The 25388-nt window shown below is 49.5% G+C and overlaps 2 protein-coding genes across 2 annotated transcripts in view; one reads left to right on the forward strand and one right to left on the reverse strand.

Annotated features, from left to right (window-relative positions):
- Positions 1-2777: 2777 nt before the first annotated feature.
- Positions 2778-12033, reverse strand: LOC144602682 (CCN family member 2-like). Its single transcript, XM_078415813.1, has 4 exons — positions 11627-12033; positions 9576-9774; positions 7541-7758; positions 2778-5227 (listed from the first exon to the last, which is right to left on the reverse strand). Exons 1-4 carry the CDS (start codon positions 11756-11758, stop codon positions 4898-4900), a joined length of 879 nt encoding a protein of 292 aa, XP_078271939.1. The 5' UTR covers positions 11759-12033; the 3' UTR covers positions 2778-4897.
- The window catches only part of LOC144602849 (N(G),N(G)-dimethylarginine dimethylaminohydrolase 1-like), a 45569-nt gene continuing 32178 nt past the window's right edge, over positions 11998-25388 (forward strand). The window contains exon 1 of the mRNA XM_078415971.1: positions 11998-12003. Within this exon, the coding sequence (XP_078272097.1) occupies positions 11998-12003 (6 nt within the window). The remainder of the gene's footprint in view (positions 12004-25388) is intronic.

Below are 25388 nucleotides of genomic sequence, written 5' to 3' on the forward strand. Positions count from 1 at the left end.
GAAGAGAGGGGGGAGGTAAGGGGGATGGAGGGAGGGGGTGGGGGGAGGAGGGGAGGGGGATGGGGGGGGAGGAGAGGGTGCTGCTCAAAGCAGGAGAGGTTTGGGCCCAACATGTCCACTTGGTCGAGCAGCAAATGAATCTGAAGAAGGGTCTCGACCCGAAACGTCGCCCGTTCCTTCACTCCAGAGATGCTGCCCGACCCGCTGAGTTACTCCGGCATTTTGTGTCTGTCTTCGATCGCTAAGTACCGTCTGTACCTCTCGTTCCCCTTTCCCCTGACTCTCAGTCTGAGGGAGGGTCTCGGCCCGAAACGTCGCCCATTCCTTCTCCCCGGAGATGCTGCCCGACCCGCTGAGTTACTCCGGCATCTTGTGTCTCCCATCAACGTTGAGTTCCCTGTGATGGGTGCTGCCACCTTGTGGAGATGGCGGCGACAGCAGGCGGCCCCTTCCCACCGCAAAGACCCGTCACAAGGGAAGACACAAGGAACTGCAGATGCTGGAATCTCGAGTGAAGCACAAAGTGCTGGAGGAACTCAGCGGGTCAGGCCGCATCTGTGGAGGCGATGGGCAGGCGACGTTTTCGGCCCGAGACCCTTCTTCAGACGTGAGTTTTTGCCGAGATCTTCGGTTTCGTCCCACACTCCAAAGACGTGCGGGTTTGTAGGTTAATTGGCTTGGAGTATGTCTAAATTGTCCCCAGTGTGTGTGTGCAGGATAGCGTTAGTGTGCGGGGATCGCTGGTCGGCGCGGGCCCGGTGGGCCGAAGGGCCTGTTCCTGCGCTGTACCTCTAAACTAAAAGGACATGTCCTTACTGATATGTCCTGCCAGCTACATATCGCTATCAGTCTGGGCTGTGATCTGGGTTTATATTTCACTTGGGTAGCTTACACCCCAGCGGTATTGAGGGCGTGCAGCGTAGGTTCACCAGGTTAATTCCCGGAATGGCGGGACTGTCGTATGTTGAAAGGCTGGAGCGGCTGGGCTTGTATCCACTGGAATTTAGAAGGATGTGAGGGGGGATCTTATTGAAACATGTAAGATTATTAAGGGATTGGACACGCTAGAGGCAGGAAACATGTTCCCGATGTTGGGGGAGTCCAGAACCAGGGGGCCACACACAGTTTAAGAATAAGGGGTCGGCCGTTTAGAACGGAGATGAGGAAGAACTTTTTCACTCAGAGAGAGTTGTGAATCTGTGTAATTCTCTGCCTCAGAAGGCAGTGGAGGTAAATTGTCTGGATGACAATAGACAATAGACAATAGGTGCAGGAGGAGGCCATTCAGCCCTTCGAGCCAGCACCGCCATTCAATGCGATCATGGCTGATCACTCTCAATCAGTACCCCGTTCATGCCTTCTCCCCATACCCCCTCACTCCGCTATCCTTAAGAGCTCTATCCAGCTCTCTCTTGAAAGCATCCAACGAACTGGCCTCCACTGCCTTCTGAGGCAGAGAATTCCACACCTTCACCACTCTCTGACTGAAAAAGTTCTTCCTCATTTCTGTTCTAAATGGCCTACCCCTTATTCTTAAACTGTGGCCCCTTGTTCTGGACTCCCCCAACATTGGGAACATGTTTCCTGCCTCTAATGTGTCCAATCCCCTAATTATCTTATATGTTTCAATAAGATCCCCCCTCATCCTTCTAAATTCCAGTGTATACAAGCCTAATTGCTCCAGCCTTTCAACATACGACAGTCCCGCCATTCCGGGAATTAACCTAGTGAACCTACGCTGCAAGCCCTCAATGGCAAGAATATCCTTCCTCAAATTTGGAGACCAAAACAGTACTCCAGGTGTGGTCTCACCAGGGCCCGGTACAACTGTAGAAGGACCTCTTTGCTCCTATACTCAACTCCTCTTGTTACGAAGGCCAACATTCCATTGGCTTTCTTCACTGCCTGCTGTACCTGCATGCTTCCTTTCAGTGACTGATGCACTAGGACACCCAGATCTCGTTGAACTCCCCCTCTTCCTAACTTGACACCATTCAGATAATAATCTGCCTTTCTATTCTTACTTCCAAAGTGAATAACCTCACACTTATCTACATTAAACTGCATCTGCCATGTATCCGCCCACTCACACAACCTGTCCAAGTCACCCTGCAGCCTTATTGCATCTTCCTCACAATTCACACTACCCCCCAGCTTAGTATCATCTGCAAATTTGCTAATGGTACTTTTAATCCCTTCATCTAAGTCATTAATGTAATAGCTGGGGTCCCAGCACCGAACCTTGCGGTACCCCACTGGTCACTGCCTGCCATTCCGAAAGGGACCCATTTATCCCCACTCTTTGCTTTCTGTCTGTCAACCAATTTTCTATCCATGTCAGTACCCTACCCCCCAATACCATGTGCCCTAATTTTGCCCACTAATCTCCTATGTGGGACCTTGTCGAAGGCTTTCTGAAAGTCGAGGTACACCACATCCACTGACTCTCCCCTGTCAAGGATAGCTCTTAAGGATAGCGGAGTCAGGGGGTATGGGCAGAGAGGGCAGGCACGGGGTACTGATTGTGGATGATCAGCCATGTTCACGGTGAAGGGCGCTGCTGGCTCGAAGGGCCGAATGGCCTCCTCCGGCACCTATTGTCTATTGTCTAATGGCAGTTTCTACACCTTCTCAAAGCCCGACTTCATTGCCATTGCAGACAGCGCCCGTAGTCAGGATGGAACCCGGGTCTCTGGCGCTGTGAGGCAGCAACTCTACCGCCGCGCCACCGTAATGAACTCCATTGATATACACTGAACTTTTAAAAAATGTGTTTATTATTGCGTTTTACAGATTACTGTGTTTACATATCCGCGGCGCTGCTGCAAGTAAGAATTTCATTGCTCTGTTTCCGGGCATCTTGTGTATACTAAAACTCTCGTTTGTTTGTTTGTTTGTTTGTTTGTTCCTGAAATACAGCCAAAACGGTACACGATAGCGCGACAATTTTAGGCCCCCATTACTCACCGTCATCCCTTTGGTGCTAATGGAAGAAGTTTCATTGAAACCGGTATTATATTTTTGAAGTTATTCACATTTTAAAATTTTAATCTATTTCCTAGGGAGTGAGGGGGGAGGAGGGGGGAGGAGGGGAGGAGGGGGGGAGGAGGGAGGGAGGGGGGAGGGGAGGGGGGGAGGAGAGGGTGCTGCACCAATGCAGGAGAGGTTTGGGCCCAACGGGTCCACTTGGTCTAGTATTACAATAATACACTCCGGGTGTGACTAATGGGACTTTGTCAACTTTGCTCTTCGAAGGAACGTGTCTGGAAGGAACTGCAGATGCCGGTTTAAAAGCTGGAGTAACTCAAAAAGCTGGAAGAACTCAGCGGGTCAGGCAGCATCTCTGGAGAGAAGGAATGAGTGACGATTCGGGTCGAGACCCTTCCTCAGACTGATATTGTTCTCATCATCCCAAACAACATTGCCTTCTCCCCGCTAACAATGCGTAGTATAAAATTATAAAAAGACTGGACAAGCTGGATGCAGGAAAAATGTTCCCAATGTTGGGGGAGTCCAGAACCAGGGGCCACACACACACACAGTCTAAGAATAAAGAGGAGGCAATTTAAAACTGAGGTGAGAAGCAACTTTTTCACCCAGAGAATTTGTTGTGAATTTGTGGAATTCTCTGCCACAGAGGGCAGTGGAGGCCAAATCACTGGATGAATTTAAAGGAGAGTTAGATTGAGCTCTAGGGAGCTAATGGAATCAAGGGATATGGGGAGAAGGCAGGCACGGGTTACTGATTGTGGATGATCAGCCATGATCACAATGAATGGCGGTGCTGGCTCAAAGTGGCCGAATGGCCTCCCCCTCCTGCACCTATTTTGTATGTTTCTAAATTTTTACATTTCTATCAGCCATGATCACAGTGAATGGCGGTGCTTGTTCAAAGGGCCGAACGGCCTCCTCCTGCTGTACCTATTTTGTATGTTTCTACGTTTCTATCAGCCATGATCACCGTGAATGGCGGTGCTGGCTCGAAGGGCCGAACGGCCTCCTCCTGCTGTACCTATTGTTATTGTCTATTGTTGGGTGGGAGGGGAGGGGAGGGGGGCGGGGAATGAGTGTGTGTGAACGTGCATGTACGTGCGCGTGCGTGTGCGTGTGCATGTGAACGTGCATGTACGTGAAGAAAGCGAATGGTATGTTGGCATTCACAGCAAGAGGATTTGAGTTTAGGAGCAGGGAGGTTCTGCTGCAGTTGTACAGGGCCTTGGTGAGACCGCACCTGGAGTATTGTGTGCAGTTTTGGTCTCCTAACCTGAGGAAAGACGTTCTTGCCTTAGAGGGAGTACAGAGAAGGTTCACCAGATTGATCCCTGGGATGGCGGGACTTTCATATGAGGAAAGACTGGATAGACTGGGCTTGTACTCGCTGGAATTTAGAAGACTGAGGGGGGATCTTATAGAAACATATAAAATTCTTAAGGGGTTGGAGAGGCTAGATGCGGGAAGATTGTTCCCGATGTTGGGGGAGTCCAGAACCAGGGGTCACAGCTTAAGGATAAGGGGGAAGTCTTTTAGGACCGAGATGTGAACGTTTTTCTTCACACAGAGAGTGGTGAATCTGTGGAATTCTCTGCCGCAGAAGGTAGTTGAGGCCAGTTCATTGGCTATATTTAAGAGGGAGTTAGATGTGGCCCTTGTGGCTAAAGGGATCAGGGGGTATGGAGAGAAGGCAGGTACGGGATACTGAGCTGGATGATCAGCCATGATCATATTGAATGGCGGTGCAGGCTCGAAGGGCCGAATGGCCTACTCCTGCACCTATTTTCTATGTTTCTATGTTTCTATGTTTCTACGTGCATGTATGTGTGTGTGCGCGTGTGCGTGGCCTCTCTGCGTGATGTGGTGCCCAGCGGGTAGTACCCGCCCCTGGTACCCAAATCGCCGTTCAACCTTGGAGCGGAGGCGGGGCCAGATCCTGCAAGCTCCTCCTCGTCCGGTTGTGGCTGCCCGCGGGCGGGCCGGCACAGCTGGCGACCGCGCCCTGGGGCCGGGTACACGCGCACCGCTTGACCTTGGCCACGGTCACCACCATGGACTCGACGCCGGGACACTGGAAGCGGACCCGTGTGCTCCTGCTCTCAGAAGGCACGCAGCACCTCCTGTCGTGGCACATCCCGCAGTACTTGGGCCGGTATTCATTCACGCTGGTACACCCGTTGTACACAAACGGCCTTGGCACCTTCTCCTTGTATGTCTTCAGGCAGCCACCGCCACGCTGCAACACAGGAGGTCATAGTTCAGTTGAGCACGGCTAGGGTTCAGTTGGGTTGACTTGACTCTAGTCTCGTTTAAGGACAATGACTGCAGATGCTGGTACAAAATCGAAGGTATCACAAAATGCTGGAGTAACTCAGCGGGTCTGGCAGCATCTCAGGAGAGAGGGAATGTGCGACGTTTCGGGTCGAGACCCTTCTTCCGAAGAGGAGTTGAGTATAGGAGCAAAGAGGTCCTTCTGCTGTAGTACAGGGCCCTGGTGAGACCGCACCTGGAGTACTGTGTGCAGTTTTGGTCTCTAAATTTGAGGAAGGACATTCTTGCTATTGAGGGAGTGCAGCGTAGGTTCACCAGGTTAATTTCCGGAATGGCGGGACTGTCGTACGTTGAAAGAATGGAGAGACTGGGCTTGTATACGCTGGAATTTAGAAGGATGAGAGGGGATCTCATTGAAACATATAAAACTATTAAGGGATTGGACAAGTTAGAGGCAGGAAACATGTTCCCGATGTTGGGGGAGTCCAGAACCAGGGGCCACACAGTCTAAGAATAAAGGGAAGGCCGTATAAAACTGAGGTGAGAAGGAACCTTTTCACCCAGAGAATTTGTTGTTAATTTGTGGAATTCTCTGCCACAGAGGGCAGTGGAGGCCAAATCACTGGATGGATTTAAGAGAGAGGTAGATAGAGCTGAGGGGGCTAGTGGAATCAAGGGATATGGGGAGAAGTCAGGCACGGGGTATAGATTGTGGATGATCAGCCATGATCACAATGAATGGCGGTGCTGGCTTGAAGGGCCGAATGGCCTCCTCCTGCACCTATTTTCTATGTTTCTATGGGTCAAGACCCTTCTTCTGAAGAGGAGTTGAGTATAAGAACAAAGAGGTCCTTCTGCAGTTGTATAGGGCCCTAGTGACACCACACCTGGAGTACTGTGTGCAGTTTTGGTCTCCAAATTTGAGGAAGGACATTCTTACTATTGAGGGAGTGCAGCGTAGGTTCACCAGATTAATTCCCGGAATGGCGGGACTGTCGTACGTTGAAAGACTGGAGGGGCTAGGCTTGTATACGCTGGAATTTAGAAGGATGAGAGGGGTTCTCATTGAAACATATGATTATCAAGGGATTGGACACGTTAGAGGCAGGACTCATGTTCCCAATGTTGGGGGAGTCCAGAACATGGGGCCACACACACAGTCTAAGAATAAAGGGGAGGCCATTTAAAACTGAAGTGGGAATAAACTTTTTCACCCAGAGAATTTGTTGTTAATTTGTGGAATTATCTGCCGCAGAGGGCAGTGGAGGCCAAATCGCTGGATGGATTTAAGAGAGAGTTAGATAGAGCTCTAGGGGCTAGTGGAATCAAGGATACTCGAGCACTTTGTGTCCATCTTTGGTGTAGACTAGCATCTGCAGTTAACTTCCTGCTCTCCAGAGATGCTGCCTGACCCGAAACGTCACCCATTCCTTCTCTCCAGAGATGCTGCCTGACCCGAAACCGCACCCATTCCTTCTCTCCAGAGATGCTGCCTGACCCGCTGAGATTCTCCAGCACTTTGTGTCTATCTTTGGTGTGAACCAGCATCTGCCGTTAATTGCCTGTTCTCCAGAGATGCTGCCTGACCCGAAACATCACCTATTCCTTCATGTCATATGAGGAAAGATTGGACAGACTAGGCTTGTATTCACTGGAGTTTAGAAGGATGAGAGGGGGATCTTATAGAGATGTACAAAATTACAAAAGGACTGGACAAGCTAGATGCAGGAAAAATGTTCCCAATGTTAGGGGAGTCCAGAACCAGGGGCCACACAGTCTAAGAATAAAGGGGAGGCTATTTAAAACTGAGGTGAGAAGAAACTTTTTCACCCAGAGAATTTGTTGTTAATTTGTGGAATTCTCTGCCACAGAGGGCAGTGGAGGCCAAATCACTGGATGGATTTAAGAGAGAGTTAGATAGAGTTCTAGGGGCTAGTGGAATCAAGGGATATGGGGAGAAGGCAGGCACGGGTTATTGATTGTGGATGATCAGCCATGATCACAATGAATGGCGGTGCGTACAGGCTCGAAGGGCCGAATGTCCTCCTCCTGCACCTATTGTTTTCTCTGTTTATCCCACACACACTGGGGGACATTTTGCAGTTTTTAACCGTAGCCAAATGGAGCTGCGAAACCCGCACGTCTTTGGAGCGTGGGGGGGGAACCGGAGCACCCGGAGAAAACCCGCGCAGGTCACGGGGAGAAGGTGCAAACACCGTACAGAGTGGGACCCGGGTCTGTGGCAACGCCGCCGGTGTGGACGTACGGGAGGACTGACCTTGGGGTGAAGGCGGTCGATGGCATCGCAGGGCCGCATTTGGCAGAGCCGGCTTTCCTCCTGTCGTCGGCACTGCGTGTTGTTGCTGCTGATCCGTGTGGACACGCCAATGTCACAGGTGACCGTGCAGGGCGACCACTCGGTAACGTGAGGACGGCAGCCGCCGCCGCCCTGCCCGCTGCGATACCGCGACCAGGACCGGGAGCCACCCCGCCTCGCTGCGTTACGGAACAGAGCCGTCAGTAACAGGGACACGCACACACGCACGCACGCAGACACACATGCACGCACGCACGCACACACACGCACGCACACACACGCACACATACGTACGCACACATACGCACGCGCAGACACAGACACTCGCACGCACGCACACGCACGCACGCACACGCACGCACACACACACCCCCCCACACACGCGCACACGCACACACCCACGCGCGCACACGCACGCTCGCACACACATACCAGCACACACACACACACACGTTTAATTATCATCTGCACCGAGCAAGAGAGTCATAGAGTGATACAGCGTGGAAACAGGCCCTTCAGCCCAACTTGCCCACACCGGCCAACAATGTCCCAGCTACACTAGTCCCACCTGCCCGCACTGGGTCCATATCCCTCCAAACCTGTCCTATCCATGTACCTGCCTAACTGTTGTTATAGTGTCTGCCAGAACTATTTCCTCTGGCCGGGTGTGTGTGTGTGTGTGTGTGTGTGTGTGTGCGTGTGTGTGTGTGTGAGAGAGTGCGTGTGTGAGAGAGAGTGTGTGTGTGTGTGTGTGTGCGAGTGAGTGTGTGTGTGTGAGAGTGCGTGTGTGTGTGAGTGTCTGTGTGTGTGAGAGTGCGTGTGTGTGTGTGTGGGTGTGTGAGAGTGCGTGTGAGAGTGCGTGTGTGTGTGTGTGTGTGTGGGTGTGTGTGTGTGTGTGTGAGAGTGTGAGAGTGCGTGCGAGTGTGAGAGTGCGTGAGTGTGTGTGGGTGTGTGTGTGTGTGAGAGAGTGCGTGTGTGAGAGAGAGTGTGTATGTGTGTGTGTGTGTGTGTGCGAGTGTGTGTGGGTGTGTGTGAGTGTGTGTGTGTGGGTGTGTGTGAGAGAGTGTGTGTGTGTGTGTGTGAGAGTGAGTGTGTGAGAGTGCGTGTGTGTGTGTGTGGGGTGTGTGTGTGTGTGTGTGTGTGCGCGTGCGTGCGTGCATGCGTGTGTGTGTGTGTGTGTGTGTGTCTGTGTGTGTGAGAGTGCATGTGTGTGTGTGTGGGTGTGTGAGAGTGCGTGTGAGAGTGCGTGTGTGTGTGTGTGTGTGCGAGTGTGTGTGAGTGTGTGAGAGTGTGTGTGTGTGTGTGAGTGTGTGTGAGTGTGTGTGTGTGTGTGCGTGTGTGTGTGTGCGCGTGCGTGTGTGCGTGTGTGTGTGTGTGTGCGCGTGCGTGCATGCGTGTGTGTGTGCACGTGCGTGCGTGCGTGTGTGTGTGTGTGTGTGCGTGCGTGCGTGCGTGCGTGCTTGCGTGCGTGCATGCATGTGTGTGCGTGCGTGCGTGCATGTGTGCGTGTGCGTGCGTGTGTGCGTGTGCGTGCGCGTGTGCGTGTGTGTGTGCGCGTGCGTGTGTGTGTGTGTGTGTGTGCGCGTGTGTGTGTGCGTGTGTGCGCGTGTGTGTGTGTGTGCACGTGCGTGCGTGCGTGTGTCTCCGTCTGACAAAGTTGGCGATAGTTTAATATGGTAGCGGTTGTGTTTGCAGACGGCCGACACGGGCAGTTCATGATTTGATCGGGTCACTACTTTGTACGTTTGTTTTGTTTTGGAACAAAGTATTTGTGTGTAAAAAAATAACCCCCCTTGCAAATCCCCCCAATATTCCTGAACCCCGTGACACCCCCCCCCCCACACACTCCCCCCGCTCCTCCCCCCACACACCTTCCCCCCCCCACACACCTTTCCCCCCCCCACACCTTCCCCCCCGCGCCCTCCCCGTGTCCTGCCGACCGTGGTGGGAGAGGGGGGTGCGAGAGACCGGGCCCCGAACGCGCCGACCCGCTCACCTCTGCACACCCCACGACTGCGGTCCCGCCCCGCGGACGTCTGGCAGCGGAGTCCCGTCGCGCACGGCCTCCGGGCGCCGCACTTCTCGTTCAACATGGCGGCACAGACCTGGCAACATGAGCACCCGTCCAAAACAAGCGGCACCCCCGCCCGGCAACGCTGAGGCCACGGGCAACGGCAAACATCCGGGCAACTCACCTGTGGGCGAGGGAGAGGGAGAGAGAGAGAGGGAGAGAAAGAGGGAGAGAGAGAGAGAGAGAGAGAGAGAGAGAGAGGCAGAGAGGGGGAGAGAGAGGGAGAGAGAGAGAGAGGGGAGAGAGAGGGAGAGAGAGAGGGGAGAGGGAGGGAGAGAGAGGGAGAGAGGGAGGGAGAGAGAGAGAGAGGGGGAGAGAGAGAGGGGGAGAGGGGGAGAGAGAGAGAGAGAGAGAGAGGGTGAGGGGGACGGAGAGGGAGGGAGAGGGAGAGGGAGAGAGAGAGAGAGAGGGAGAGAGAGAGGCGGAGAGAGGGAGAGAGAGAAAGAGAGAGAGAGAGGGGAGGGGGAAGGGGAGAGAGAGAGGGGAGAGGGAGAGAGGGAGAGAGAGGCAGAGAGGGGAGGAGAGAGAGGGAGAGAGAGAAAGAGAGAGAGAGAGGGGAGGGGGAGAGAGAGAGGGGAGAGTCAGAGAGGGAGAGGGAGGGGGAGAGAGACATTAGACAACAGACAATAGAATTCCACAGATTCACCACCCTCAGGCTTCACCATTCCTCCTCATCTCCTCTCTAAAGATACAATAGACAATAGGTGCAGGAGGAGGCCATTCGGCCCTTCGAGCCTGTACGCACCGCCGTTCAATGTGATCATGGTTGATCATTCTCAATCAGTACCCCGTTCCTGCCTTCTCCCCATACCCCCTGACTCCGCTATCTTTAAGAGCTCTATCTAGCTCTCTCTTGAAAGCATTCAGAGAATCGGCCTCCACTGCCTTTTGAGGCAGAGAATTCCACAGATTCACAACTCTCTGGGTGAAATTGTTTTTCCTCATCTCCGTTCTAAATGGCCTAGCCCTTATTCTTAAACTGTGTGTGGCCCCTGGTTCTGGACTCCCCCAACATCGGGAACATGTTTCCTGCCTCTAACGTGTCCAACCCCTTAATAATCTTGTTTGTTTCAATAAGATCCCCTCTCATCCTTCTAAATTCCAGTGTATACAAGCCCAGTCGCTCCAGTCTTTCAACATATGACAGTCCCGCCATTCCGGGAATTAACCAGGTGAACCTACGCTGCACGCCCTCAATAGCAAGAATGTCCTTCCTCAAATTTGGAGACCAAAACTGCACACAGTACTCCAGGTGCGGTCTCACTAGGGCCCTCTTCTACAGCCAACAATGGAGCATTGTGGGCTCCACCTTGCCTTGGTCATCTGATTTGTTCGGAATCTTTCCACACCTCCCTCGAGTTTCCCCTCCTCCCCTGACTCTCAGTCTGAAGAAGGGTCTCGAACCCGAAACGCCCCCCATTCCTTCTCTCCAGAAATTTCAAGCTCGAAAGGGTTCAGAGAAGACGTACGAGGATGTTGCCAGGACTAGAGGGTGTGAGCTACAGGGAGAGGTTGGGGCAGGCTGGGTCTCTATTCCATGGAGCGCAGGAGGATGAGGGGAGATCTTACAGAGGTGTACAAAATCACGAGAGGAATAGACCGGGTAGACGCACAGAGTCTCTTGCCCAGAGTAGGGGAATCGAGGACCAGAGGACATGGTGAAGGAGAAAAGATTTAATAGGAATTTTTCCACACAGAGGGTGGTGGGTGTGTGGAACGAGCTGCCAGAGGAGGTAGTTGAGGCTGGGACTATCCCATCGTTTAAGGAACAGTCGGACAGGTACATGGACAGGGCAGGTTTGGAGGGATGTGGGCCAAGCGCGGGCAGGTGGGACTAGTGTAGCTGGGACATTGTTGGCCGGTGTGAGCGAGTTGGGCCTGTTTCCACCCTGTGTATCACTCTGCGACTCTACGCTACCCGTCCCGCCGAGTTACCCCGGCCCTTTTTTAACCGCGAGTCCGTCGCGCCCCCTTACCTCTTTTTTGGCGAGCACCACGGGTCCCAGGAGGACGATCGCCCAGCACAGAGCCGCGGCCGGCAGGGTGAGGGTAAGCGGGCGCGAACCCAGCACGAAACCGAGCGCATCCTTCGTCCCACGAGGCCGCATCGTTGCCCGAGACGCGCACGGACGGGCGGGAGAGGAACCCGGCGCTCCTGAGAGGAAACCGCGGGGTAGTCGCTGAACGCCGGCTGAAACGACTCAGAATCTCAACGAGGCGCTTGAAATCTCCAGGCGAAATCCTCACGGGTTTTCACGGGGGGAAGACGGGATCTCGGAGACGGGCTCTCGGAGACAGGCGATCCTTGGCCCGGCAAATCGACGAGCGTCACACGCTGGGTGCGGGGATGAAGGTGAGCCTGAGAGTCGGGATAGCGAAGCTCTGCGCTCTGACGGTCGATAAGCTCGCTGCGTGCACACATTTATACTATTCTTCCCCCCCCCCCACCCCCCTCCGTCCTTCCGTCCGTACAAGGTGGTGCAACAGATAGACCCAGTTTTAGAGTTCTTGAAACTGCGATGACTTGGCATTGTTGTGGTCGGCTTCTAGGAATCGCTCCCAGAGACGTTTCTGAGGATCGTGGGGCCGCCGACAAAGGGTCTCGGCCCCCCCGCCGCCCCGAAAACAGTCGCCCGCACCTTCTCTCCAGAGATGCTGCCCGTCCCGCTGAGTTACTCCAGCATTTTGTGTATCTACCTTCTCTCCAGAGATGCTGCCCGTCCCAGTTGTACAGGTCCCTAGTGAGAGCGCACCTGGAGTACTGTGTGCAGTTTTGGTCTAATTTGAGGAAGGACATCCTTGTAATTGAGGCAGTGCAGCGTAGGTTCACGAGATTGATCCCTGGGATGGCGGGACTGTCATATGAGAAAAGATTGAAAAGACTGAGCTTATATTCATTGGAGTTTAGAAGGATGAGAGGGGCCTGCAAAATGGCGGCGCTGCCATAGCAGCTGCGGTCCATTTGTCTTGTGTTTTTGTTGTTTTTGTTGTCTTAATTGTAGTTGTGATGTGGTGTTTTTGTGTTTGTGTACTGTGTGTATATGTGGGGGGGAGGGGGGGAACTGTAACATTGTAAATATGTATCCCTTCCGAACGGAGACCCGACCTTTGTTTTCTGGGCCGTGTCTCCGTTCCATCTGCGGCCTACCATCGGCCCAACTCCTGGAGCTGGCGGCCTCCAGGGCTCTGGTTCGCAGAGCCCGCGGATCGGACTTACCACCACCGGAGCCGGCCGTCTTCGGAGGCTGCGGGAGCGGCTGCGACTCGCCTTAGGCTCGGGCCGCGTGGATGCCGACATCGGGAGCTCCAGCAGCGGCAGCGGGTTCGCCCGCCCCGGGTCGCGGGGCTTGGGTCGAGGACATTTCACCGTCCGGCGCGGCCTAAGATATGCCGCGGGATATTTCTCTGCTGGGCGGGGGCTTCAATGTCGGGAGCCACGACCGCCCCGACGTGCAGCAACAGCGGCAGCAGCAGCGTGTTCGCCCGCCCCGGATCGGACTTATCATCGGCGGAGCCGGCCGTCTTCGGAGGCTGCGGGAGCGGCTGCGACGCGACGCGCCTTGGGCTTGGCCCGCTGTGGACCGTCCGGTGCGGCCTGCAACCACAACAACCTGGCTGCGGGCGAGGACAGCAGGAGAAGGGAAAGACATTGTGGCCTTCCATCACAGTGAGGAGAGGAGAGGACTGGAGGAGGAGACTCACTGTGATGGATGTTTCTTTTTTGTGTGTTTTTGGGGTTGGGTAATTTTAATGCCTATTTAATGCTTTTATTGTTGGACTGTGTTTTGGGGGTTTTGGGGTTGTGTAATTTGAATGCCTATTTAATGCTTTTATTGTTGGACTGTGGGTGACCGAATTTCGTCCAATATTGGATGACAAATAAAGCTATCTTGATCTTGATCTTGATCTTGATCTTGATCTTGATCTTATAGACACATATCAAATTATAAAAGGACTGGACAAGCTAGATGCAGGAAGTATATTCTTGCTCTTGAGGGCGTGCAGCGTAGGTTTACCAGGTTAATTCCCGGAACAGCGGGACTGTCATATGTTGAAAGACTGGAGCGACTGGGCTTGTATGCACTGGAATTTAGAAGGATGAGAGAAGATCTTATCGAAACATGTAAGATTATTAAGGGGTTGGGCACATTGGAGGCAGGAAACATGTTCCCAATGTTGGGGGAGTCCAGAACCAGGGGCCACAGTTTAAGAATAAGGGGTAGGCCATTTAGAACGCAGATGAGGAAAAACCTTTTCAGTCAGAGAGTTGTGAATCTGTGGAATTCTCTGCCTCAGAAGGCAGTGGAGGCCAATTCTCTGAATGCATTCAAGAGAGAGCTAGATAGAGCTCTTAAGGATAGCGGAGTCATGGGGTATGGGGAGATGGCAGGAACGGGATACTAATTGAGAATGATCAGCCATGATCACATTGAATGGTAGTGCTGGCTCGAAGGGCCGAATGGCCTCCTCCTGCACCTATTGTCTATTGTCTATTGTCTATTGTTACTCCAGCATTTTGTATCTACCTTCCCTCCAGAGATGCTGCCTGTCCCGCTGAGTTACTCCAGCATGTTGGCGTCCATCTTCGGTTTAAACCAGCGCCTGCAGTTCCTTCCCACGCCTATTCCTTAGTTTCTTGTCACGTGTACCAGAGATACAGTCAGAAGCTTTTGCTGCATGTTAACTAACCAGTCAGCGGAAAGAAAGTAGACAGAGAATGCTGGAGTAACTCAGCGGGACAGGCAGCATCTCTGGAGAGAAGGAATGGGTGACATTTCAATAGACAATAGATGCAGGAGGTAGCGATTCGGCCCATCGAGCCAGCACCGCCGTTCAATGTGATCATGGCTGATCATTCACAATCAGTACCCCATTCCTGCCCTCTCCCCATACCCCCTGACTCTGCTATCCTTAAGAGCACTATCCAGCTCTCTCTTGAAAGTATCCAGAGAATTGGCCTCCACTGCCTTCTGAGGCAGAGAATTCCACAGATTTACAACTCTCTGACTGAAAACGTTTTTCCTCATCTCAGTTCTAAATGGCCTACCCCTTATTCTTAAACTGTGGCCCCTGGTTCTGGACTCCCCCAACATTGGGAACATGTTTCCTGCCTCTAGTGTGTCCAATCCCTTAATAATCTTATATGTTTCGATAAGATCTTCTCTCATCCTTCTAAATTCCAGTGTATACAAGCCCAGTCGCTCCAGTCTTTCAACGTATGACAGTCCCGCCATTCCGAGAATTAATCTGGTGAACCTACGCTGCACGCCCTCAATAGCAAGAATATCCTTCCTCAAATTTGGAGACCAAAACTGCACACAGTACTCCAGGTGCGGTCTCACTAGGGCCCTGTACAACTGCAGAAGGACCTCTTTGCTCCTATACTCAACTCCTCTTGTCATAAACGCCAACATGCCATGAGCTTTCTTCACTGCCTGCTGTACCTGCACACTTACTTTAAGTGACTGATGACTTTAAGGGAACCTTCTGCAGACTCCACTAGAAAGGTCTCAAAACGAGAGGATTTGGGTATGGGAGCAAAGAGGTCCTTCTGCAGTTGTACAGGGCCCTGGTGAGACCGCACCTGGAGTATTGCGTACAGTTTTGGTCTCCCAACTTGAGGAAGGACGTCCATGCTATTGAGGCAGTGCAGCGTAGGTTCACCAGGTTAATCCCCGGGATGGCGGGACTGTCACATGAGGATAGATTGGAAATACTGGGCTTGTATTCACTGGAGTTTGGAAGAATGAGAGGGGATCTTGTAGAGACGTCTAAAATTATAAAAGGACTGTACAAACCAGATGCAGGGAAAATGTTCCCAATGTTGGGGGAGTCCAGAACCAGGGGCCACACACACAGTCTAAGAATAAAGGGGAGGCTATTTAAAACTGAGGTGAGAAAAAACGTTTGCACCCAGAGAGTTGTGAATTTGTGGAATTCTCTGCCACAGAAGGCAGTGGAGGCCAATTCACTGGATGAATTTAAAAGAGAGTTGGATAGAGCTCTAGGGGCTAATGGGATCAAGGGATATGGGGAGAAGGCAGGCACGGGTTACTGTTTGTGGATGATCAGCCATGATCACAATGAATGGCGGTGCTGCTCGCAGGGCCAAATGGCCTCCTCCTGCACCTATTGTCTATGTTTTCTTTGTCTCGATCCGAAACGTCACCCATTCCTTCTCTCCAGAGATGCTGCCTGGCCCGCTGAGTTACTCCAGCTTTTTGTGCCTATCTTCAGTTTAAACCAGCATCTGCAGTTCCTTTCTAGAGCAGAGAGACAGTACACGATGACAATTGATACGGGATAAAGGGAATAATGTGAATAACGTTCAGTGCAAAGATAAAGTCCAGTAATGTGTGATCAAACATAGTCCAAGGGTCTCCAATGAGGTCGATGGCAGGTGAGGATCGCTCTCTGGTTGTGGTATGATGGTTCAGTTGCCTGATAACAGCTGGGAAGAAACTCTCCCTGAATCTGGAGGTTTAGTTTAGTTTAGTTTAGAGATACAGCGCGGAAATAGGCCCTTCGGCCCACCGGGTCCGCGCCGACCAGCGATCCCCGTACATTAAACACTATCCTACACCCACTAGGGACCATTTTTACATTTACCAAGCCAATTAACCTACAAACCTGCACGTCTTTGGAGTGTGGGAGGAAACCGGAGCACCCGGAGAAAACCCACGCAGGTCACGGGGAGAACGTGCAAACTCCGTACAGACGGCGCCCGTAGTCGGGGTCGAACCCGGGTCTCCGGCGCTGCGAGGCAGCAACTCTACCGCTGCGCCACCGTGTGTGTTTTCGCACTTCTGTACCTCTTGCCCGATGGGAGCGGGGAGAAGAGGGAGTGACCGGGGGTGAGACTGGTCCTTGATGATGCTGCTGGCCTTGCCGAGGCAGCGTGAGGTGTAGATGGAGTCGATGGAAGGGAGGTTGGTTTGTGTGCATGATGGTCTGGGCTGCGTCCACAATTCTCTGCAGTTGCTTGTGGGTCTTGGATGGAGCGATGCATGGCTGTAAAATCCTTTCTACAGTGCATCTGTAGGGTAGCGATGATAGCGGTAGTCTTGCTGCCTCACAGCGCCGGACACCCGGGTTCGATCCCGACTACGGGCGCCGTCTGTACGGAGTTTGCACGTTCTCCCCGTGACCTGCGTGGGTTTTCTCCGGGTGCTCCGGTTTCCTCCCACACTCCAAAGACGTGCAGGTTTGTGGGTGAATTGGCTGGGTAAATGTAAAAATGGTCCCGAGTGTGTGTGGGATAGTGTTAGTGTGCGGGGATCGCTGGTCGGCGCGGACGGACCCGGTGGGCCGAAGGGCCTGTTTCCGCGCCGTATCTCTGAACTAAACTAAACTGAACCTCCAGATTGGGGGACAGTTTCTTCCCAGCTGTGATCAGGCAACTGAACCATCCTACCACAACCAGAGAGCGGTCCTGAGCTCCCATCTACCTCATTGGAGACCCTCGGACTATGTTTGATCGGACTTTACTGGACTTAATCTTGCACAAAAACGTTATTCACATTATTCCCTTTGTCCCGTATCAATTGTCATCGTGTATTGTCTATCTGCTGCACTCCATAGACGTACGGGTTTGTCGGTTGACTGGCTTGCTTATAAATGTAAAATTGTTCCCAGTGTGCGTAGGGTAGCGTTAGTGCGCGGGGATCGCTGGTCGGCGCCGACTCGGTGGGCCGAGGGGCCTCTTTCCGCGCTGTACCTCCAAACATATCAATAAACATGTGTCGGAAGGAACTGCAGATGCTGGTTTACACTGAAGATAGACACAAAATGCTGGAGTAACTCAGCGGGGCAGGCAGCATCTCTGGAATAGACAAGAGACAACAAACGATAGGTGCAGGAGGAGGCCATTCGGCCCCTCGAGCCAGCACCGCCATTCACTGTGATCATGGCTGATCATCCACAATTAGTACCCCGTTCCTGCCCTCTCCCCATACCCCCTGACTCCGCTGTCCTTAAGAGCTCTATCTAGCTCTCTCTTGAAAGCATCCAGAGAATTGGCCTCCACTGCCTTCTGAGGCAGAGAATCCCACAGATTCACAACTCTCTGGGTGGAAAGGTTTTTCTTTCATAGAAGGATATTATTACTTTTTTTGTTACCTTCTCCGAGCTAACAATGATCCATTCGACATCTTCCTTGACCTTCATCCTCTTTGACTCGTTTTCACACCTGACACTTCCTTATCTCTGCATCTCCCTCTCCCCTGACATCAGTCTGAAGAAGGGTCTCGACCCGAGACATCACCCATTCCTTCTCTCCTGAGATGCTGCCTGACCCGCTGAGTTACTCCAGCATTTTGCGTCTATCTTCGGTTTAAACCAGCACCTGCAGTTCTTTCCCACACAGGTTTGCAGGTTAGTTGGCCTGCTATAAAAGTAAATTGTCCCCCAGTGTGCTTAGGATAGACAATAGACAATAGGTGCAGGAGGAGGCCATTCGGCCCTTCGAGCCTGTACGCACCGCCATTCAGTGTGATCATGGCTGATCATTCTCAATCAGTACCCTGTTCCTGCCCACTCCCCATACCCCCTGACTCCGCTATCTTTAAGAGCTCTATCTAGCTCTCTCTTGAAAGCATCCAGGGAATTGGCCTCCACTGCCTTCTGAGGCAGAGAATTCCACAGATTCACAACTCTCTGAGTGAAAAAGTTTTTCCTCATCTCCGTTCTAAATGGCCGACCCCTTATTCTTCAACTGTGTTGTGACCCCCTGGTTCTGGACTCCCCCAACATCGGGAACATGTTTCCTGCCTCTAACGTGTCCAATCCCTTAATAATCTTATATGTTTCAATAAGATCCCCCTCTCAAAGGAAGAACTTTTTCAGTCAGAGGGTGGTGAAGGTGTGGAATTCTCTGCCTCAGAAGGCAGTGGAGGCCAGTTCGTTGGATGCTTTCAAGAGAGAGCTGGATAGAGCTCTTAAGGATAGCGGAGTGAGGGGGTATGGGGAGAAGGCAGGAACGGGGTACTGATTGATAGTGATCAGCCATGATCGCATTGAATGGCGGTGCGTACAGGCTCGAAGGGCTGAATGGCCTCCTCCTGCACCTATTGTCTATTGTCTATTGTCTATTGTCTCATCCTTCTAAATTCCAGTGAATACAAGCCCAGTCACTCCAGTCGTTCAACAGGGTAGTGTGTAAGTGCGCGGGTGATTGCCGGTCGGCACGGACCCGGTGGGCCGAAGGGCCTGGTTTCCACGCTGTATCCCCGATACAAAACTCAAAGCCCAATAAATACCCTGACACCACCGGCAGTTAAATATCTCGTCAACTCACTTTCGATTCCCAGCTGTGCTAAGCTGATTACAGAAGGCAGGATGTGGGGGTAGAGGAGAGGGGGGAAGAAGATGGCTAAATATATCATCTTTCTTGGCACTGTGAAGTGAATGACAGGTCGTTGCTGACAAACAACACATCACCCTATTTTTAATTTCAAGGGAAGTCATTCAGGAACAACAATAGACAATAGACAATAGACAATAGGTGCAGGAGGAGGCCATTCAGCCCTTCGAGCCAGCACCGCCATTCAATGCGATCATGGCTGATCACTATCAATCAGTACCCCGTTCCTGCCTTCTCCCCATACCCCCTCACTCCGCTATCCTTAAGAGCTCTATCCAGCTCTCTCTTGAAAGCATCCAACGAACTGGCCTCCACTGCCTTCTGAGGCAGAGAATTCCACACCTTCACCACCCTCTGACTGAAAAAGTTCTTCCTCATCTCCGTTCTAAATGGCCTACCCCTTATTCTCAAACTGTGGCCCCTTGTTCTGGACTCCCCCAACATTGGGAACATGTTATCTGCCTCTAATGTGTCCAATCCCCTAATTATCTTATATGTTTCAATAAGATCCCCCCTCATCCTTCTAAATTCCAGTGTATACAAGCCCAATCGCTCCAGCCTTTCAACATACGACAGTCCCGCCATTCCGGCAGGCAGCATCTCTGGAGAGAAGGAAATGGGTGACCTCTCGGGTCGAGACCCTTCTTCAGACTGGTTAGGGATAAGGGTTAAACAAGAGATATCTGAGAGTCCAGAACCAGGGGCCACACACACACACACACACACACACACACAGTCTAAGAATAAAGGGGAGGCCATTTTGAAAAATGAGGCAAGAAAAAAAAAATTTCACCCAGAGAATTCCTTCTGAGGCAAAGAATTCCACAGATTTACAACTCTCTGAGTAAAAATGTTTTTCCTCATCTCAATAGACACTAGATAATAGACAATAGGTGCAGGAGGAGGCCATTCGGCCCTTCGAGCCAGCACCGCCATTCAATGTGATCATGGCTGATCATTCACAATCAGTACCACGTTCCTGCCCTCTCCCCATACCCCCTGACTCCGCTATCCTTAAGAGCTCTATCTAGCTCTTTCTTGAATGCATTCAGAGAATTGGCCTCCACTGCCTTCTGAGGCAGAGAATTCCACAGATTCACAACTCTCTGACTGAAAACGTTTTTCCTCATCTCCGTTCTAAATGGCCGACCCCTTATTCTTAAACTGTGTGTGGCCCCTGGTTCTGGACTCCCCCAACATTGGGAACATGTTTCCTGCCTCCAATGTGTCCAACCCCTTAATAATCTTATACGTTTCGATAAGGTATGTAGGTAAATTGGCTGGGTAAATGTAAAAAATTGTCCCTAGTGTGTAGGATAGTGTTAATAGTGTTAGTGTGCGGGGATCGCTGGGTGGCGCGGACTTGGTGGGCCAAAAAGGCCTGTTTCCACGCTGTATATATATGATATGATATGATATATGATATGAAGATGTACAACTGCAGAAGGACCTCTTTGCTCGTATAGTCAACTCCTCTTGTCATGAAGGCCAACGTTCCATTAGCTTTATTCACTGGGGAGATCGTGCAAGCTCCATACAGACAAGGACCCGTGGTCAGGATCAGGGCCGTTTTTACAGCATTATGGGCCCCCGGGCAAAGCAGTGTACTGCGGCCCCTACCGTTACTCTCCCCCACCCCCCTTTCCCTACCACCCCCCCCCCCCCTGTCGTGCCGGCGAAAAGCACTTACCGAAAAGCACTTAGCGATGGATTTAGGGTGCTACATTGTTGCGAAAAGCACTTCCAGATCGCTGTGAGAAGTACTTAGTGACCGAAAATGTTGCGAAAAAAGCACTTATTGAACCAACATTTTTAAAGTAGTATTTATTTATTGCAAGTCACTTAACATACACAGATCAGCATGGGGCCCCTATGCTCGTGGGGCCCCGGGCAAGTGCCCATCAGGCCCATGCGTTAAGACGGCCCTGGTCAGGATCGAACCCGGGTCTCGCTGCGCCACCACTCCGGAAATGGAGTGATCAGAATTGAATACAATACTCAAATTACAGTCTAAATTGTTATTTCTAAACAATGAGTGAAACACAAGGATGGTCTGATAGATTGGGGTCAGAGTTACTACAGGGTATGGGTTGTTAATGACGCTTTGAGGTGGTGACAGAGATGTACGGCACATTGCAAATAGCAATCAGGGTTTGTAGGTTAATTGGCTTCGGTAAAAATTGTAAATTGTCCTTCGAGTGTGATAGTGTGCGAGGATCGCTGGTCGGCACGGACTCGGTGGGCCGAAGGGCCTGTATCCGTGCTGTATCTCCAAACTAAACTAAAAGATGCTACCTGACCCGCTGAGTTACTCCAGCACTTTGTGTCTATCTTTGGTGTAAACCAACATCTGCAGTTAATTCCCAGTTCTCCAGAGATGCTGCCTGACTCGAAACGTCACCCATTCCTTCTCTCCAGAGATGCTTGCCTGACCCGCTGCATTACTCCAGCACTTTGTGTCTATCTTTGGCTCAAAGGGCCGAATGGCCTCCTCCTGCACCTATTTTCTATGTTTCTATGTTTCTCTCCAGAGATGCTGTCTGTCCCGCTGCATTACTCCAGCACTTTGTGTCTATCTTTGGTGTAAACTAGCATCTGCAGTTAATTTCCTTATCTCCAGAGATTTATTTTTATTTTTTATATTATTGAATTCATTTATTTATTTATTCATTTATCTGTCTATCTATTTATTTATTTATTTACTTATTTACTTGTCTATTTATTTATCTATAAATCAATTAATTTATTTATTTATTCATTCATTTATCTGTTTATTTATTTATTTATCTATCCATTATTTATTTATTTATCTATTTATTTGTTTATTCATTTATCTTTCTTTCTATTTAGTTATTTATTTATTTACCTATCCATTTATTTATCTATTTATTTATTTATCTATTTATTTATTTATTTATCTGTTTATCTGTCTGTTTATTTATTTATTTATTCGTTCATTTGTTTATTTATTTATCTATTTATTTATCTGTTTATTTATCAATCTATTTATTTATTTATTTATTTATCTGTCTTTTATTTATTTATTTGTTCATCTATCTATTTATTTATTTATCTATTTATCAATCTATTAATTTATTTATTTATTTACCTGTCTTTTATTTATTTATTTGTTCATCTATCTATTTATTTATTTATCTATTTATTTATCTATTTATTTATTTATCTATCTATCTATTTATTTATTTATTTATTTATTTATTTATCTGCTTATCTGTTTGTTTATTTATCTATCCATCTATTTATTTATTTATTTATTCACTTATCTGTCTGCCCATGTATTTATTTATTTATTTATCTGTCTACCCATGTATTTATTTATTTATTCACTTATCTGTCTGCCCGTGTATTTATTTATTTATTTATCTGTCTACCCATGTATTTATTTATTTATTTATCTAATTATTTACTTATTTATTTATTTATTTATTTACTTATCTGTCTACCCATGTATTTATTTATTTATTTATCTGTCTACCCATGTATTTATTTATTTATTTATCTAATTATTTACTTACTTATTTATTTATTTATTTATTTACTTATCTGTCTACCCATGTATTTATTTATTTATTTATCTGTCTACCCATGTATTTATTTATTTATTTATCTAATTATCTACTTATTTATTTATTTATTTATTTATTCACTTATCTGTCTACCCATGTATTTATTTATTTATTTATCTAATTATCTACTTATTTATTTATTTATTTATTTATTTATTCACTTATCTGTCTACCCATGTATTTATTTATTTATTTATTTATCTAATTATTTACTTATTTATTTATTTACTTGCCTGCTTATTTATTTATTTTCCAGTCAGTACAATACAACGGATTGACCATACAGTTGTGAAAGTTAAATAGCACAAAATCATTGTATTAAAAAATAAAACAATATAATCACACATGATATTTATTGACCGAAAGAAAAAGGTGTAGACAGAAGCCAAAGCTGATTGTACCTGCCCTTAATACTTAACACAATATAATTAAAAAAGAAACACAACATCATAAGTCAGAAGCAGATAAATAAAACATGGAAAGAAACACAAATATAGTCAAGAAACATCATTTCTGTCATGTTAGTCATTTCTCAGTGCTGGTTACATATTTTGTATCTTTCAAATATATCATCAAAACCAGCATCTGCAGTTCATACCCTGCTCGCCAGAGATGCTGCCTGACCCAAAACGTCACCCATTCCTTCTCTCCAGAGATGCTGCCTGACCCGCTGAGTTACTCCAGCGCTTTGTGTCCAATTTTGGTGTAAAGCAAAGATACTAGAGGATACTTTGGTGTCGACTAGCATCTGCAGTTAATTCCCTGCTCTCCAGAGATGCTTGCCTGACCCGAAACGTCACCCATTCCTTCTCTCCAGAGATGCTGCCTGACCCAAAACGTCACCCATTCCTACTCTCCAGAGATGCTGCCTGACCTGCTGAGTTACTCCAGCACTTTGTGTCTATCTTTGGTGTGAACCAGCATCTGCAGTTCATTCCATGTTCTCCAGAGATGCTGCCTGACCCGAAACATCACCTATTCCTTCATGTCATATGAGGAAAGATTGGACAGACTAGGCTTGTATTCACTGGAGTTTAGAAGGACGAGAGGGGATCTTATAGAGACGTTTCAAATTATAAAAGGACTGGCTAGATGCAGGAAAAATGTTCCCAATGTTAGGGGAGTCCAGAACCAGCGGCCACACAGTCTAAGAATAAAGGGGAGGCCATTTAAAACTGAGGTGAGAAGAAACTTTTTCACCCAGAGAATTTGTTGTGAATTTGTGGAATTCTCTGCCACAGAGGGCAGTGGAGGCCAAATCACTGGATGGATTTAAGAGAGAATTAGATAGAGTTCTAGGGGCTAGTGGAATCAATGGATATGGGGAGAAGGCAGGCACGGGTTACTGATTGTGGATGATCAGCCATGATCACAATGAATGGCAGTGCTAGCTCGAAGGGCCGAATTGCCTCCTCCTGCACCTATTTTCTATGTTTCTATGTTTCTCTTCAGAGATGCTGTCTGTCCCGCTGAGTTACTCCAGCACTTTGTGTCTATCTTTGGTGTAAACTAGCATCTGCAGTTAATTCCCTGCTCTCCAGAGATGCCTCCTATCCTGGAAACATCACCCATTCCTTCTCTCCAGAGATGCTGCCTGACCTGGGAAACATCACCCATTCCTTCTCTCCGGAGATAATAGACAATAGACAATAGACAATAGGTGCAGGAGGAGGCCATTCGGCCCTTCGAGCCAGCACCGCCATTCAATGTGATCATGGCTGATCATTCTCAATCAGTACCCCGTTCCTGCCTTCTCCCCTTACCCCCTGACTCCGCTATCCTTAAGAGCTCTATCTAGCTCTCTCTTGAATGCATTCAGAGAATTGGCCTCCACTGCCTTCTGAGGCAGAGAATTCCACAGATTCACAACTCTCTGACTGAAAATGTTTTGCTCATCTCAGTTCTAAATGGCCGACCCCTTATTCTTAAACTGTGACCCCTGGTTCTGGACTCCCCCAACATTGGGAACATGTTTCCTGCCTCTAACATGTCCAGCACCTTAATAATCCTATACGTTTCGATAAGATCTCCTCTCGTCCTTCTAAATTCCAGCGTATACAAGCCTAGTCGCTCCAGTCTTTCAACAGATGACTGTCCCGCCATCCCGGGAATTAACCTGGTGAACCTACGCTGCACGCCCTCAATAGCAAGAATATCCTTCCTCAAATTTGGAGACCAAAACTGCACACAGTACTCCAGGTGCGGTCTCAGATGCTGCCTGACCTGGGAAACGTCACCCATTCCTTCTCTCCAGAGATGCTGCCTGACCCTCTGAGTTACTCCAGCATTTTGAGTCTGTCTTCCAAGTTCCTCCAGCTTCTTGGTGGCCATCTGAAGGTGGCGCTGCCTTGCAAGAACTTGCAGAAACACCCTCCCTCCCTCCCTCCCTCTCTCTCTCCCTCCCCCAAAAAACCCAAACGCCCACACAGCTCTCTGCTGGGGAAGACTTTTTTTTTTAGTGTAAAAGGCGCTCTCAGTTTATGGTGGCTCGTCTTGTGAATCAAATCCCAGTGTATGCAAGAGGGAATCTTTACTTAGAAAGGGCAGGGGGAAGAAATAAATCCAACCAACAACGACAACAAGCAAAGAGAAACTAGGTCTTGGACAGAGAGAGGGAATGTATCAAGAAAAGAAAGAATGTAACAACAACACACAGAAGGTTAGTAAGAATAAATATACTTGGACTTGGAGGGGCGAGATTGTCAGCGTGGAGTTCCTTATCAGAAGCAAAGTAACATTGGAATTGGGGGGAGTATTGTTTTCTTTTAATTGTAAAGAGGGGGGTAAAAG

The sequence above is a fragment of the Rhinoraja longicauda genome, chromosome 19 (assembly GCF_053455715.1).
Source record: "Rhinoraja longicauda isolate Sanriku21f chromosome 19, sRhiLon1.1, whole genome shotgun sequence".
NCBI classification, from domain to species: domain Eukaryota; kingdom Metazoa; phylum Chordata; class Chondrichthyes; order Rajiformes; family Arhynchobatidae; genus Rhinoraja; species Rhinoraja longicauda.

Coding starts and splice junctions, on each gene's coding strand:
- LOC144602682 (XM_078415813.1), bottom strand. CDS start 11,758: ATGCGGCCTCGTGGGACGAAGGATGCGCTCGGTTTCGTGCTGGGTTCG. Junction 9,775..11,626: donor TGGTGCTCGCCAAAAAAGAG/GTAAGGGGGCGC, acceptor CCTCGCCCACAG/GTGAGTTGCCCGGATGTTTG. Junction 7,759..9,575: donor CAGTCGTGGGGTGTGCAGAG/GTGAGCGGGTCG, acceptor TCCGTAACGCAG/CGAGGCGGGGTGGCTCCCGG.